Raw genomic sequence first — 17,285 nt, 5'->3', positions numbered from 1 at the left:
GTAATTCATAAAGAACCCGAAACATTACTTGGGAATGAGGCCTTGTCACGTTATAAAACTGTGTTGCTAACTTCATAAAGTATCAAACGGGCAATAAACGTAAGGTATAAGCAAAGAAAGAAAGAAAGAAAGAAAATAAAATAAAACTTTCAATCAGACAAGATAAGCGGGAGTGAATCAGCACGTACATAAAAAAAAAAGAGTGGTATTACTGATATCCATGTAATACACTGCAACTGATAACAAGCGCCTTCTTTGTGTATGGGCATTAAGAGTAACAGAGAAGTTTCGCGACAAGACATCATTATTATAAGGACCAAAATAAACATGGGACCATCGAGGCGACTGCGATACCAGTAAAATGACACAATACTGAAGAACTTAAAAATACATTACGCGTCTACATTGACCTGCAAGTGTGCAAGAACCAGTTAATTCTCAAAATGCAGATTTGGGTTGTCAAGGAACTGGTCAAATCACAGAAACAGTATAGAGTATGCACATTTGACCATTGCTACTGACTCGCAGTCAGCATCACCTCTGCATGGTTACAATCCAGTCAAATGCTACACTAATGACATTAACAAATGACAATATTACTGATACTCTGTTGTATCCTTGCCTTTTGCCAGGCATATTGCAACATAGGCTTGTAGATCGGTGCTAAAAGTTGATTGTAGATCACAGAGTGCAGCTTGATAATAAAATAACGATCGTGTAAATTCACCTGAGGTTTGTCACATTGGAGCTGTACGAAATCAACGATCCGCCGGAAATAAAGCTTGTACTGCCGAAAGAACCAGAAGTCAAGGGATTAACAATATTTCGTTGCCTTCGGTGAAATTATCTTCAATGTAACATCTTTGTTTGGAAAACAACCTTGTAACAGTGAATGATCATTGTGCCACTCTATACTATTATCACTATTGTACGCAACCACACTTTACTCGGAACGAGATCCATCTGCTAGTACACCACTCACGCGTCTTTATCGTTTTATGCTGGAGTTCCCAAATGCCACTGTCAGATAGCACCTGTCACCAGACGCAGCGTATTACATGAATATGAATAACACCACTCTTTCTTTCTGTACCAGCTGATTCACTCCAGCTTATCTTGTCTGATTGAAAGTTTTTCTTAACTTTATGTTTGTTTATAACTTTAAATTTATGGCCTCTTTTATACTTTATGTATCCCCGGTGGATAAGTGGGTACGCTCATCGCCTGGTAATCAAGGAGTCCTGGGTTCGATTCCCATTGGGGGCGCAAGTGGTTCGGATCCCACTTTAAACCGTAGGTCGCATCCTGGGACGTCATCATCATCCCATGAGAGGAAATGGCAAACCATCATGGGGTTACCTTGCCCAGGGACCTTCGGGTAAAGACCTGCCTTCGGACAGAATACTATGCTTCATCAGCATTATACTTTATGAAGTTAGCAACACTGTTTTATAACATGACAAGACCTCATAATGTGTCGGGTTCTTTATGTATTACAATACATCGCATTATTGTGACATTTTCTTCCATTACCACTTTCACACAAAATTTTCAATGAGGTGATAACACTGTGATTAACGTAAGGCATTCACATGAGCTTCTACGTATTTTAGACTCAATTGTCAATCATATTTACTACATTGGGCGTTTCAATTTTCCCGTTTCTTCTCATAACTTGTCTAGAAAATTGGACCATACTCCACTAACTGGCGCCGCCACTGCTTGATTACTTGGTTTTGCATGGAAACGACTATCACTACTGGATTCAGAGACCTGAAATTAGTTAACTGTAGAAATTTCATCCGGTTTCTCCTGTTCAAGTTCGCGGGTATCCTTGTAAGAAGATTTTTGAAAACACAATGAACACCATAACCACCACAGCAGGGCAGGTCTATATCACTAAAACATACGCAGACACACTAAAGCAGAGGAACAATACAAACCAAAAATCAATTCAGAGGGAGCAGCGAGAAAAAGAATCAGACAATCAGGGAAGAAAGAAATGAAGCTGTGACCGCCGCACGCCGATGACTACCAGGCGAGACCACGGAACAAGACAACCGATTTACATGCTTAAAAAATAACAGAAGCCCCACTAACAATACACTCCCTCATTACAGATAACACAGATTTGCATCAATAATTAATATATTCAGATAGGTGTTAAAATCAACAGATAATTTATTAAATTAATACAGACATGTTTACATGGATTTTCTCCCTCTTCAAGTATGGTTTTGCCATATAAATAGCCTATTGCATGCAGCATGACCGATTGGGTATTTTCCCCTGGATCCCAGGCTTTTGTCCCTATCTCAAATCAAATAACTCTTCTCTCGCGCTTTTCTATCTTCTATTTTACCCTTCTTTCTTTCTGTCTACACAAATGACAGATTCGCATGTATATATCTTATATTTAAGATAGAAGCTGCGACATACACTCCCACCCGACAGATGCTATAGGTTACTAACTGCATGTGAAGAGAGGCATGTAGACAGATGGTTGATGGCTTACTGTCTGTCAGGAAGCGGGCTTTCCTGAGGGGCGTCCTTATTCATAATTTTTCTGTTTCTGTTTCTGTAACGCAGCACTACTAGTAATGATGCACATACTGTACTTCTGTGATAATTCCAATGCCGAGTTATGTGATTTCGGATAAACTTTATTTCCTCACAGTAACGTCCGCACGCCATGTTGCCTTTTGATGTACTATCTGTTCACACCACCACCTGCACCATACTCATCGGCCGTTCGCAATCGTTCGGTGTTTTCACGGCATTCTGTTCCCCTGCGGGTGCCTATGTGTTTATATCAGGGTAGTGTTGTCATAATTCTAAAGCTGTGATAAAATTCCAACAAATCCATCTCTTAGGAATACCAGCTGTACCAAATTCTCTTCGAGTAACTCTCGGTAAATATGTTTGTCTGTAGTTCTAGTGGAAGCTTAGCCTTCCTTATATATGTATGCGACGAAAAGAAAAAAAAACAGGCAATATCCCGAAGGTAATTCTTTGTATTTAGACGTAGTGATGATAATTGTACTAATATGGAATGTAGACCATTTTCGTTTCAAGAAGTACATTCTACTAACAGATATGCAAAGATGCATTTAAAATCAGCAAAGACCAAGAGCTAAAGTCCCTTGAAGGCCTTTCTAATAACAACCCAAGAAATAATAAAAATATTCTCCATTTAAATATATGGTGCATCACAGCTAATTTAACTTGTTAAATTAAATAATAATAAAAAAAATACATTTTAAAATCTAAATGTCTAGAGGACATACAATCAATTTTGAACGATATGTTAAACTATGATCAATCTCTGCAAATGATTTATCTTCAATGAGATAATTGGAAAAACAGTTCCAACCATATTTATCATTATAACAAGTAAATAAGATCTTAAAATTACACTAAAATTAACTTGTGATACTTGCATCATTTCACTATATCTTTCAAGTAGGCCAATTTGATTTAACTATATAGAAATTTAAATTTCTAATTTTAGCTGTTACTTAAAATCATTTTAAATACTATGTGTATAGGATGTTCAATTTAAAAGAATACCTATAGTATTTCACTAATTTAAGAACTACCTATTTTTAACTGCATTACTTTAGTGATGGTTACTTACAACCTCTGGTTACTAACAAGAGGTGCTGAATATAACCTCTTTCCCTCTTTCAACATTGATGCACTTTTGGCACACTTATTATCTAATACCGAACTATTATATATAAGTTTGTAATTATACTTTCTAGTGCATTCTTATTGAACTATTCAGTAAAGTCTCTTGAACCATACGAAAGTACTCAGATATAATTTTTCAACAGAAATAGTCTATATTCTTGAACACCCATCTGAATCCTTCCATTTGTTCAACGTGAATTTTGTGTTGAGCCACCAAAGTCACATCGTATGCTACTTCTGAATGTACCAAGACCAACAAATGGTTCCTCGCCCTCCGAACTGCAGATTATCCCATTGCGTACTTAGAAGGGGGCTGGTGGGGATGCAGCACCTCCTAAAAGTTTTTGGAAAATCATTTCCAATTGCAGGCAAAGAGTGAGTGAAAATTAGAAAAATAGGAATCGGATAAATGAAGTCTAACCCGAAAGGGGATTACTACAAATTTCCTAACACTTTTTAGGGTCAGCGTAAAGTGTATTTCTACTCTGGAGCAAGAAATAAAACACAATAAAATAAAATAATTGAAACCAGATTCTGAGAGCACGAGAATGATAGCGCTTTGGTAAATCAAATGGTATGTTAGGCAAGGGGCTGTACTACTGTACAAAGAAATGTTGATGCTAATTGTTGCAGTTCTTGAGTGTGTCAGCTAGCTGTATTTTAATCATTCAAGAGAAGCTTTATTTATTTTATACAGAACACGTCATTCATTCCAGCTCTGATTTTCAGTTCAAACTAGTTGAGTTTGATCTTCAATCCTTCAAAGAGCCTTCAACCAAAAAAATTAATGACAGCAATGCACTAGAGCAAGTAAAGATAGTGAGGAAGATTTAGCTGTACATGTACGTAATTGTACATGATTTGCCACAAAATGCTGATTTTGAGTGTCGCGAACTGTTTTAATCTTCTCTGGAACTAGTAGCACACGTAAATATTCAAATAATATATAGTACAAAGAACAGTTGGTCTCCAGAGCCTCCACCCAATGCACCTTATACAGACCCGAAAACGTATTACCGAGTTGACTTTTTATTGCATGCTTAAATGACATAATTTCTTCTTTAGATAAAATATTTTTGGCACACCAGGGTACTGAGTCATCTTTCCAGTACCTACCTGATTCCAACCAAGTGTGATGTAACATTTGTTAATGTTCGACGTGTATTCGAAGTCTACAGAGACGATTTGATTAGTTCTTACGATGAAGTCTTTTGGGACAATGGGAATTATGGAGACAAATGTGGATGAATCTAAAAGAAAGCTGTAATTGTTCTCGCCGCAATTAGACCAATGTCGCAAAAACATTTTCACAAATGTTAAAATACTACTTAAAATGCTTCCTCTACTTCTTGTCTAAACAACTTCAGTTGAATGAGGCATTTCAAAACTCAGATTATTTAAAGTGTATTTGAGAAACAAAATATGTGAAAATATATATTGAGTAGATTTACTTTATTGATAGAGGCTTGACTTTAGATATCACTAAGGACGAAGTTACCAACCATGTTGCTGAATCTGAAAACGCAAGATATTTACAAATCATTGTGTAAAATCTTGCTTAAAATTACAAATATTTTCTTGATAATTTTAATACTTTTCCCTCCTGCATTTCTACAACCGTATTAGAATTATTCATTATGAAAATGTCACAGAGTTCTTTGTTGTTAATGCAGAAACAAGGGAGATTAACCCTAGATTACAAATGTGGTTTGTACCGAACGTTATTACAAAGGCGTAGTCTGACGGACTACTTCGGGTAAAAAAAAAGTATATTTACAGTGAAAATTTGCAGAAATAAGTAAGTACATCTAATAAAGAAAAAAAGGTCTGGGTGAACATGAACTCTGTATAAGGTATGACAGGTGTTCTAAACATAGTAGAATTACCAACATATTCAGTCCAATCATTTTTTTAACATATGTAGATATAGCTGCAGCATTTAGCACTAGATATTCCAAGACACATCTAAATGACCTGACATTAACAGCAGATGCTCCCCACACATGGCCTTTGAACAGCGACCACATAAATGTATTGTCATACGCCTGAGTCTTGGAGGGCACAAAACAAAAATCTTCCTTCCTTGCCGTTGGAGTGGTCCTTGACTGGATTTTCTAAAGAATCATCTTATTCCTCTTCCGAATATCTAGGCTCACGGCAAAGAATAGAACATTTGAGATTAGTCACATTTTCTTAATCAGAATTGAAATCTGGGTCGGCATCAGTATCGTCTGTCTTCATGAATTTCCGTTTCTTCACGGCCCGGGGGAAGTTTCACGTGCTCTATGCTCAAAATCAAGATTCCTCTAAATATTTCAAAATTTTATCTTTCTCAAGGTCCATTTTGTTTGCTAACAGCTGATAACAAAACTTCACATACAAAAACACACAGTTTATATATATATATAAAGCTTACATTCTAAAGAATATTAGCCGATGTAACGTTAATCAACAATATAAATTTTATCTACGTAAACACAAAGGCGTAGTCTGTCCGACGACACAAATTAAAATTACGTAAAACGGAAGTAAACACGAGCTCAACAATCGGTGTCCTATGATGTCTAGCCACAGAATGAAGTACATGGAGTAGAAAAGCTGGGAGTAAAAGGAAGGGGACAAGGTGAGATTTCGGCATTAGTCGCGTAGTCTGACAGACGACGCCTTTGTAATCTATTATTAAGAAAGACTTCGTTATGTATTTTTTAAATATAGGTAAAATTTGTGTAACCCCAGCACCAGCACTAAGTTGAAATCATGTAACTTTTGAACATAATTGTGTTTGTACTTCGTGTGATTTTTTCGAAAATACAATTTGTGCGGAAGAAAGCTTGTAATATATATTGGTGTTTTCTTAAACATTGTAGGCCAACTCTCAGCATGAATTTAATAAATTTTCAAAATATACGAAATATTGTTTTGCTCAGACGACATCAATTTTAGTTAAATAAAATAATTTTCACCATATTATAGCGAAGGATTTGATGAAATTCAATTAACTATGTACGTACTTTATAATTCCAACCCTTCCAAAAAAATAAATCCTGCATACGCCAGTGCAAGTATATGTTATTCAAGAATCAGTGTTTCTTCCAGGCATACTTCTGGAGGGTTGTGTATCTCCGGAGTTGGCCAATCACCTCCAACCCAATACTACGATAAATTAAATCACGATTGCATCTCACATTTGTGCAATGCAAGCGCATATTCCAGTGCAGTCCCCACACCTTTTCCTTTTGTTCTTCCCCACGGGACAAAATTTTCTGCAAGAAAGAATGTTTATGGATAATCTTCATCTCCTTAGGAGAAAAACATCACCACACAATTGAAGCAACGTCCCGTGTTTAAATTGAACACTCATACATGAGACAGAATTCATAACACGGACTCATGTTATACTTACTGTCCATCCTTGACTGTCTTGAATGTTAAGGTCGGGTGATGAATCGAGCAACTCTCGAACAACCTCTGCATGACCTTCTTTACAGGCAAACATCAGGGCAGACGTATTATGGCGTTCTGTGATGTCCAATTCTGCTCCGCATTTCAATAAGATTCGCACACATTCCACCAGTCTTTTTTCGGACTTTTGTCTGGAAGCACATGCTGCCATTAACGGTGTGAAGAATTCTTCAGAAGAAACAAATGTTAATATTATTTTTATGAATATAATAAACCTGCATTTAGGTTTATTAGTAATTAATTTCAATATGCGATGGAATGTAGAAAGTAAAGTTTAAAACAGACAAAGTGGACTGATGTGATAATATAGAAAACATGGTACTAACTATGGAAGGTCGTGGGGTATAACTCTGACTTCATATCGATACTATGCTCAATTGACTCGTTTCTACACATGAAACAATTACGCAAACGGAAAAATCCTCGATCACAAGCGTGACAGAATTACGAGCGTTAAAAGTTCAAAATTAAACAGATTTTCTAAAAAGTTTGAAGTAACATTTTTTTTTTAGATATACGCTTCATTTTTGGTATCGGAGGGTTTTTTTGGATGGCCATTACAGTAGTGAGGTCAAAATGTACGCATTTTGCAAGATAAGAGCAATTATTAGGGAGAAAGTGAATAGTAATTGCGTGTTATAACTTGCAAATTGCCTTCTGTTTGGCACACCGGATCGATAGGCTGATAAAATGTAATTACGAACTCTATTCGAATGAATTGCCACTCAAATGTCACTTTCTTGTGTGGCCACCTTCAAATTTAATAACGACAATTGTCTCCCCAACACTTGGCCGCGGGGTTAACGTGAATGGAACTCTGAACCGGTCTCTGTTTATGCATTGTGGAAGACGGTGTTTCAATATTTCATCGCTAGCATTTTTTTCTTAATTTTTGAACGGATTTTAATGGCGTTTGTTGGAAAATAGTGGCCAACCTTCAGGGAATATTATTACGATATTCGACGATAAATGTGGCAAAAACAAACAATCGGCTAGTGACGATATAAAACATCGGTTTTCTCCAGAATAAAAAGCAGCTTGTTCACCGCTTTGAGCGCACATTCTGCTAATCATTTTTTTTAAAGTTTTCGGCCTATTTTGTCGCTGAATATCTACAAATATTCTCTGGAGTTTGACCAATATTTTCCGATAATTGGCATTTCAATTTGCTAAAAAGAAAAAATTACAAGCAATGATGTATTGAAACAGAATCTTCAGCGATGCATAAGCATAGGCCAACAGGGTACGGAGTATTGTTCAGGATAGTTCTGCGATCGGCCTGTCTGGCGCAGAGCGATGTGTTTGAACCGTCAATTCCGCGCGATTGACTACAAATGAAATGCAGGTGGTGTAAACTGACATTCGTATTCACTGTCAGTGCCAGCCTGTGGTGGATAATTTATTTGATTTAACTTAACAATAAACTGATTTTTGTTTTCCACATATGATACTATGTTGTAATGTGCAAAGTGCAAACTTTTTGCTGGACAACTAATCCGGGGAAAACAACACATTGTTCACAGAGCTTTCTGAGAAAATATTCGTCTCACTCCTACCTACATAAGGCAAGAACCTGACGGTTAGTTAATCACAAGATTAATTATGAATAAGACGACGTTCCACATTGTATTTTGCACGCCTGGCAAAGTGTACCGGAAACAAATGTGATTGTTCAATTTAAAGGTTGCCGCACAGGAAAGGGATATTTGAATGACAATACAGTCAAATAGGGATAGCAAATACATTTTATTAGCTTATCGATCCGGTGTGCCAAACAGGAGGCAATTTGCAAGTTGTACGACGCCATTACCTCCTCCCCAATACGTGCCCAATCTTCCAAACTGCGTATGTTTTGAACTCATCACTGTGCTGGGTACTCAAGGAAGCCCCACAATACCAAAAAATCAAGCATCTGTGTCAAGAAATGGTTACTTCAAACTTTCCGCAAAATCTGTTCAGTTTCGAAATTCTAACGCTCGTAATTCAAATACGCTTGCGATTGAGGATTTCTCCGTTTGCGTAATTGTTTCATATGTAAAAACGAGTCGATTGAGCATAGTATGGATATGAAATCAGAGTAACACCTCAGGACCTTTCCTAATTAGATGGACTGAAACAAGACTTTCTGTATAAACCTATTACCTTACCAATGTAATTTATTCTTTTCTAATATGAAACTTATTGCATTCTTGTTTCATATATCAGTAGATACTAGCAGATATTAGAATTTAATTTAAGATGACTACAAGTTTTCTAAAATCGTTTATTTTTGTTTATTTATTGATTTATATTGAGATTCCTAATCGATAGCCACTGAAATTTACCCAAAATACATTTATTATTTTATCTTTATCTCAATACATGGGGCGTGCCAGAGGGGCCTAAATTTTAATAGTTCATTTTTATTCGTATCGCTCTCATTGGTAGATCCACCATCATTAGACTATCATGATGATGGGACCATCATTATCGCGAAATACCCAAAATCCCCTACACATTAACTGGTCAAGAAGAGAAATCACTAATTTCTAGTTTTAGATCCCCTGAGGCAGAGTCGACCTGTAGATTACCAGTCGATAGCTCACTGAAATTTAAGCGACCAGGTTTCTTCATTGTTGTTTCATTATATAAAGGAGTACAGAGGATGGTAAATTTTTCTTTCATATCTTTCGAACCGTTTGGCTTATCGTAATGGTAATTTCATCATTATCGTAACGGAGAATTTCATCATCCCTAGATACGTCACTGTTCATGGATACTTCAGACCTTGTAAGCCCTTTTATCCAAATATATTGATATAATACAGTACCGGTATATATATATATATATATTAATTTTTAATTTCCTAGGTTTCACTGACTTCCAGCTGATTGAATTTTGAAGTGCCTAATCGATAGTCTACTTAAAAGTTTTCGTTAGGAATGATAGAAAAAAAAAGAGTACAACGCATATAATTTTTGTGCTATTTACTGTAACTTAAACATTTATTTGAAGATTAATAACACGTTTGTCTTGTCGCAGGTTTTGGTACTTTGGGTTCTGATCATGGATATCCGAGAAGCAGACATATAAAACTGTGACTCGTCTGGAAAATTGGTCAAGAGTAGAAGTGAGGTCAGTGGTACTGTTCATGTGGACCAAAAATATAACACTTACTGACATTCATAGACAGATTGTACAGATGTATGGGAAGGGCTCAATTACAAGGCAAAATGTCGCAAAGTGGTGTCGTAGCTTCAAATAAGGACGGACCAGTATTGTTAATGACAACCTTGGACAAAGCAGACAATGAGTGTATTTGTGTGGATAGAAGAAGAGCATTACGCTCAATATCAGTTAAGCTGGGGCTAACATATAGTGTTGTGCAGAACATTTTGCTTACAGTCCTTAAGTATAAGAAAGTTTGCACGAAATTGATGTCATTGGCATTATCTGAGAACCCAAAGTCACCAGAATGGCGACGTTGCTAAATATCCTGCAGGGTTACATAGCAGAGGCTAGTGACTGGTGATGAAACAATATTGCATCTGTTTACTCCAAAGTGGAATCATGCATCTTCTCCTTGGAAGAAGAAATTCAAAGTGATTGCTTCGTCCAGGAAAGATTTGTGGAATGTATTCTGGGACGTATCGGGTTTGCTATTGATCGATTACTTGGAATAGGTAAAAACTGTGAATGCTGAGACATTGCAGGATGCTTCTGAAATTGTAAAATGGCATAAACGAAAACCCGCCGTGGTGTGAATGTTCTGGATGATAACGACATTTCAACGGTGGCTACTTATTGCCCATATCCCATACATGTAAGCGAATTTTTTAAATTCCTTTTATTGCAACGGATAGCTGGAGCAATTGTCTCGGACGAATCAATCCATTAATGGAGTAGCGGATAACAATGGCTTTAGTAGTAACTATCTGTATCCCATATCCCATATAAGTGGATGTTTTAATTGTTTTTTTGGGCAACAGATAGCTATTATCTCGACCGAGTTTGTTAATTTAGCCAACCTGTTAACATCTTAATGAATAACGGCTACTTTAATGGTGGCTAAATTAAGCCCATATCCCATACATGTAGGTGTTTTTTTTTTTTTGCAATAGATAGCTAGAGTAAATATCTCGATCGAGTTCGTCAATTCGTTAACATATTAACAGATAACAGTGACTAACATTGGCTATCCGTATCCCATACGTGGATATATTTCGCGTGATCCTCTCTCTATATACACGGTGTTACAAAAAATGTGTCACAATAATTTGAGAATAGATTCCTCACATCAAAAAAAAAAAAAAAAAACGCCCATATGGACCTGTGCTCAAAAGTGGATAGTTTTAGAGTTATGGGGTAAGGAAAACGTGAAACAAATGAACTTTAAAAATTCATAGCGTCACTACTATGGGACCTATCCCAGTCGAGTCAAGACATCACTGGGGAACTGGTATGTGAATTATCCAAATATCCATGTTTAAGAATATTCCAGTACTTGCGAGAAGTCGGTGGAGAGTGATCAAGTACTCCCAAACAACCTCTCTAAAACTGATTGTGCAAGTACCTGAGGTTCAGAAAGATTATATTTGGATAGTTAACATTCCAATTCTTGAGTGGTGGCTTGACCCGACTACGATCGATCCTATAATAGTGGAACTATGGACCTTTAAATGTATTTTTTTCACGTTTTCGGCACCCTATAACTAGGAAACTATGCACTTCCGACCATAGTTACATATGAATTTCTTTTCTTATCTTGATGTAAGGAATTTAGCCCCAAAATATTGCCACAAATTTTTGTAACACCCTGTATGTAAGTATGTACATTCCAGCATAACTCTGAAACATCTGGAGCAATTTTAACCGAATTTGGTACACATATTACCGACAGTCCGAAATAGAGTACCATAGGAGTAAAACTCTCTAGCACACCTAGAAGAAGTGAAAAGGGAGTAACACATAAGAATGATCGAAAAGGATCAAAATTAGTATTGAGTTCTTAGTTGTCTGAGTTGCTGATATGAACAGTGGCCCTCTCAATGCCGTTTAAGTCCAAGTTTAGCCTATTCGGGAGAGGGGTAGAGAAGGGCTGAACATATATGTAAAAATTACTGAGATTAATGTCGAGTTCATAGTTTTCGGGGTTGAAAAGCCTGCTGATCCGTTAGAAGTGACTTTTAGAACATAGTACTTACCTCAACCTGAGTTTCTAAATCATATCAGCTTGATTAAAGGGAATCTTTTGTAGGGGTAGAATGTTTCAAAATTTGTGCTAAAGGTAGAGTATCTTCTGTATTTTTATTATTACACTTTCATGGAGATACGTATCCTAAGAGGGAAGGTATTTAAATATTGTTGATAAACCTATTGTTCCAGTGTGAAGAACGAGCATTTCAGCTAGTACTTTATAATAATAATATGTGTGTCTTAGAGGTCTGCACGGGCTCGGACCGGACTCGGGCCTACAAGGCATATATCACTTTGGGCGGGCTCATGTGATTATCTCACGAGCTTCGGCAGGGCTCGGGCCTAAATGCTAAAACATGCTAAATGCAAAAAGACTCGGGTCGGGTTTTGCATTATAAATTCACGGGCTGAGCAGGGCCAGGGATAAAAATTCCGGCCCGTGTAGACCTCTAGTGTGTCTGTTAACTTTTCGTATAGAGAGAAGTCGCCAAATTTTGTAGACAGATAGATTTTTACCAGACCTAATCGCGTATGACGCCGTTTTTGAATTTTCAGCTGGGGGAAAATTACACGCGGTTTCAAAATGTATACTTATAGGGAGAGAGTAATACTAGGAACGAAGGATATTAGTATCAAATCCATATTTTTCGGGCTCAATGGGATGAATAATAACCATTCCGATGCTGTTGAAGGCCAAGTTTAGCACCCATCGTCACCTAGCGTATGGGTGCAAAATAACATGTCTAAATTGACAGATATCGGTGTGGAATCGATAGTTTTCGGGATAGCTAACCTGATTGGTGACAATCCTAATGACATTTGAACCCAAGTTTAGGCAAGAAGAATACATGTCAGCTGGTCCAGTAATGACAGAAGAAACGCCAAAGGCGTTACTCTTCCTTATTTATGTACTTCATTCATATTGATATTGATATTTGATTCATACTCTCCCTTATTTCTTTCTTTCTTTATTTATTTCATACATTGCTTTACTTTCAAAAATTGTGCATAAATCATCCTCCCAGTGTAAAGAACTGGCATTTTAGAAAAATAAATACACTGCTGAACAAGACTGCACTTATTTAATATAAAAACACATTTACAAGTGACGTTTCGATCTTCTAGCCAAGATCCTCATCAGAAGATCGAAACGTCACGTGTAAATGTGTTTTTATATTAAATAAGTGCAGTCTTGTTCAGCAGTGTGTTTATTTTTTGGATGTTATTTGCAGGACGTATGACTATGATTGTGTGTCAGTTTGGCATTTTAGGTAGTACATATATTCCAATAATTTATATAAGAAAAGAAATACTTATGCATGCAAATTACCTTTATGAAAGTTTGGATTAGCGCCTTTGTTTAAAAGATATCTCACTATATCTGCATATCCTCCAGAAGCTGCATATATTAACGCTGTCCATCCTCCTTTTAACACCTGGTCTACTGGTATATCTAAAAATATGCACCAGATAAAAAAATAAAATTTAATACATATTTATTAAAAACTAGCAGCGTTCACCCCGCTTCGCTGCGGTCACCCCGGAACGCAATAAACTTTGTTACTTAGATAATTTTTACTTTTTCGCTTTCAAATTGCAGTAAATGTTAACATTATAGCGCCTGTCATTTATGTTAACCCGCCGAGTGACACGGTCATGCGGGTTGCATATAAATACGTTTATTTTTATACCTATGATGAACTAACAAAGTGATTTGTACGTTATGGACACTTGAATGGTCAATTATCTCAAGACACTGGTAATTAAAAATTAAAGTGATATGATAAAAACCATCTAGGGTCCAAATCCTAATAACCCCCCAAAAATGAAAGAAATTGGTTCAGCCGTATTAGCGTGATGAGCTAACAAAGGATTTGTGCGTTCTCTTTTATATAATAGATAATACTATGTGTACATTATGAATTTATTTAAGTACAAGAAATTTTCTCTCCCAATTGGAACGTTCAAAGTGTTTACCATTAAATTATTGAAACTGTTATTAAAGCTACTTGACAAAAGGAAACCTGAAGTAAGATTATATACGCTTGTAGAAATGCATTTACGAACTTACCATGTATTTCGTCCAATCCGAAGGAAATTTGCAGCACGGAACATGTGTAGATGTCGTACTTAGTTTTAAGGTCCCAGCACACAGCTCACCATAGAGGCCATACCGATCATAGTGTCCATACAGAACATGTTGCTTGTAGTTTGACAGTCATCAGACAACACAGTGTGTGTACAAAACTGTTATATTTGGATCAAAACATAAATTTTAAATGTCAGAACAACGCCAGGAAAACTGTGTAATCAAGTAACTTCAAGTGTAGCAGAATATTGAATTGCGAGAGGCCAGGTAGTCGTACATACTGTAGAATTGCTACTCGTGTGGGTTGTGACGTGTCAAGCCACGAAGCTTCGGGCAACACATAGAAAGAAGAATTGTTTGGATCGCCTTAACTGATAAGACAGCGACTGCCAGTACAATACTGTCTACAATGGTATTCCATGAAAGCACGATCACTAAAATGTCGATTGTTGAAAGCAGGCCTATATATATAAAGATGGAGGAGGATGTTACTTCCGCATGATTATTACCCCTTACAACTGTTCATCGCCGAGGACTGTCAACTGTCAACTGTTAACTGACAACTGTCTCTTCGGTGCTCTTAGAAAGACTGAAGTGATGAGAGAAATAAAGTATTCAGCTGGAAGATCCCCTTTGTTTCGAATACCGTAAAGCCAGCCTGTGGCCATCTGGCTCTAACTGTGGTCATCACCTTGTCGACCGATTTCACGATCTCCACCTTCTTCGGAGCTGGATCACCTGTAAAAACGTACTGTTTTGATTGTTTCTTTGTTTCTGGAGTGTAGTAGTGTGTCTATGTGTCGACCACTGTTATGTATCGACGCAAAAACTCGTCAAGATTGCAACGAAAAAGCGCCAAATCATCCTCCGAATCGATCACTGAAAGCAAACGCGAAAACCGTCGTGCCGAATTTTTTTCAAATCCAACTTCTCGTGCAAGATTGAAAAGGCTGTACCTTGTGATATGCCTGTGCTCTCAATTATTTCGTGCCTTTGGATTCGTCGATCATTCAAAACTATATCGTGGGTTTTGTCAATCATTTCGGTGGAAGTCACCTCAACTGGACGTCTCGAACGATGTTCATTATTTGTGGATGTACGGCCACATTTTCACTCATTTATCCAATTGTAAACAGTCGCAAACACAATCGCAGATGTGCCACGAACTTCATCTAACTAGGTTTTGATCTGTTTCGATGTTAAACAATTTAAATAGAAGTGTTTAATAACCGTATGAAATCAAATTATTTCCATTTTTCTAAATACGATAAAAGAACAAATTAGTTTCTTCAATCGACTATGACAATGAAACCACATGATGGATATAGCTGAAAGTTTAACAACAGTCTAGTGAGGAATGTTGCTTACTATAGATATACCACATTGACTTAACATCTAGTGTTATGTTCCAAGCACTGCTATCGGCTGACAGAATTCCACTCCCTTTCCTCATCCGCTATCTCGCTTAGCAACAGCTGAATCCTTATTGACTCAATGCGTGGGTGTGAGCTTTAGTCCACATTTTTGCAGCGGATCAAGACATTTTGGTAGCTCTTAAAAAGCAAAACTTGTTGAATACAACAAGAGTCATCTTTCGGATTTTCTATGAACATATTGAACGACCCTCGTAGTAGGTGAAGATTTAACGCTATAGGAGGTCAAGCTCTAACATTTAATTGTCATTTATAATTGATTAATTTTCAGCAGAATGGATATTTGACAGTGGTTCAAAAGAAATAATTTCCGAGAAAGAACTCTTACATGATTGAAGGAATGGTTATTTTGCATTGCACTAGAGAGGTCTATTCATATGCAGACTTAATATCCTAACAAGTGAGTACTAGATTTGGTGTTGAGAATCGGTATTTTAGTCGTCAGAAGGCCAGACTTTGGCACTGTTTGACTTTTACCTGTGGGACCACTTCAAGATAATGGCGAATAGCGATAAAATTCAAAGTGTGGTTAAACTTAGGAAAAGTATAACATTCTTCGTCCTCTATTTACTCCAAATATCATTCATCGTGTCACTAAAGACTCGAGATACCTTCATGGGGGCGCGGTGGCTCAGTGGTAGAGCGTTCACCTCTGGTGCTTGGGGTCCCGGGTTATATCCCAGCCCCCGCCAAGTGAACTTTGTGGTGGACAAACACCGTGCTCGTGGGTTTTCTCGGGGTTCTCCCGTTTCCTCCCACTTTCTTCATTCCACCATTTCACTCATCTCTCATCATCACCGTCTCCTTTAGCCCAACCGGCATAACCGTGGGACGTAAAACTCAAAGATTTCATTTCATTTCATTTTTTCGAGATACCTTCATTAGATTTATGTAACAACTAGCATACGTATATTACCCACTTCGCTGGGTTGAAATGAAAATTTAAATGCACAACTCTCATGTGTTTAGTACCTGTGAAATATGCTGTTTTCGTTTTTAGTGGCATCGATTTAAACGGCATCGGAAAGATCATTGATCATCTCGGCGACACCGAAAACCATGCATTCGACACTAATATTTGTCATTTTCGATCATTTTATTATCTCCTCCTGTCCCAAGTTGCGGGGCTGAAATTGGTTATAAACGGGATCGGAAGTGTCACCGGTTATCTCAGCGACCCCGGAAACTATGGATTCGACACTAATATGGGTAATTTTCGACCATATATATATTTCTCCCTCTTCCATGTTGCGAGCCCTGGCATTGGAAGTGTCACCGCTCATCTCAGCGACCCCAAAAATTATGAATTCAGCACAAATATCGGTCATTTTTAAATATCCCTTCCTCCCCTCTCCCAAGTTGCGGGGTTGAATTTGAATTTAAACGGGATCGAAAGTATCACTGTTTATCTAAGCGACTCAGAAAACTATAAA

General features: G+C 37.2%; 1 protein-coding gene across 2 annotated transcripts in view; it reads right to left on the bottom strand.

The window, feature by feature from the left end:
• The window catches only part of LOC145687748 (uncharacterized), a 115,192-nt gene that overhangs the window by 33,083 nt on the left and 64,824 nt on the right, over positions 1-17,285 (bottom strand). For both annotated transcript variants that reach the window (XM_081761195.1, XM_081761196.1), the window contains exons 3-4: positions 13,661-13,783; positions 7,097-7,323 (exon numbers count right to left, since the gene is read on the bottom strand). In XM_081761195.1, the coding sequence (XP_081617321.1) occupies positions 7,097-7,323; positions 13,661-13,783 (350 nt within the window). The remainder of the gene's footprint in view (positions 1-7,096; positions 7,324-13,660; positions 13,784-17,285) is intronic.

This window comes from Thermobia domestica, chromosome 6 (genome assembly GCF_964235325.1).
Source record: "Thermobia domestica chromosome 6, izTheDome1.hap1.1, whole genome shotgun sequence".
NCBI lineage: Eukaryota > Metazoa > Arthropoda > Insecta > Zygentoma > Lepismatidae > Thermobia > Thermobia domestica.
This window is presented reverse-complemented; position numbering and strand designations above follow the sequence as displayed.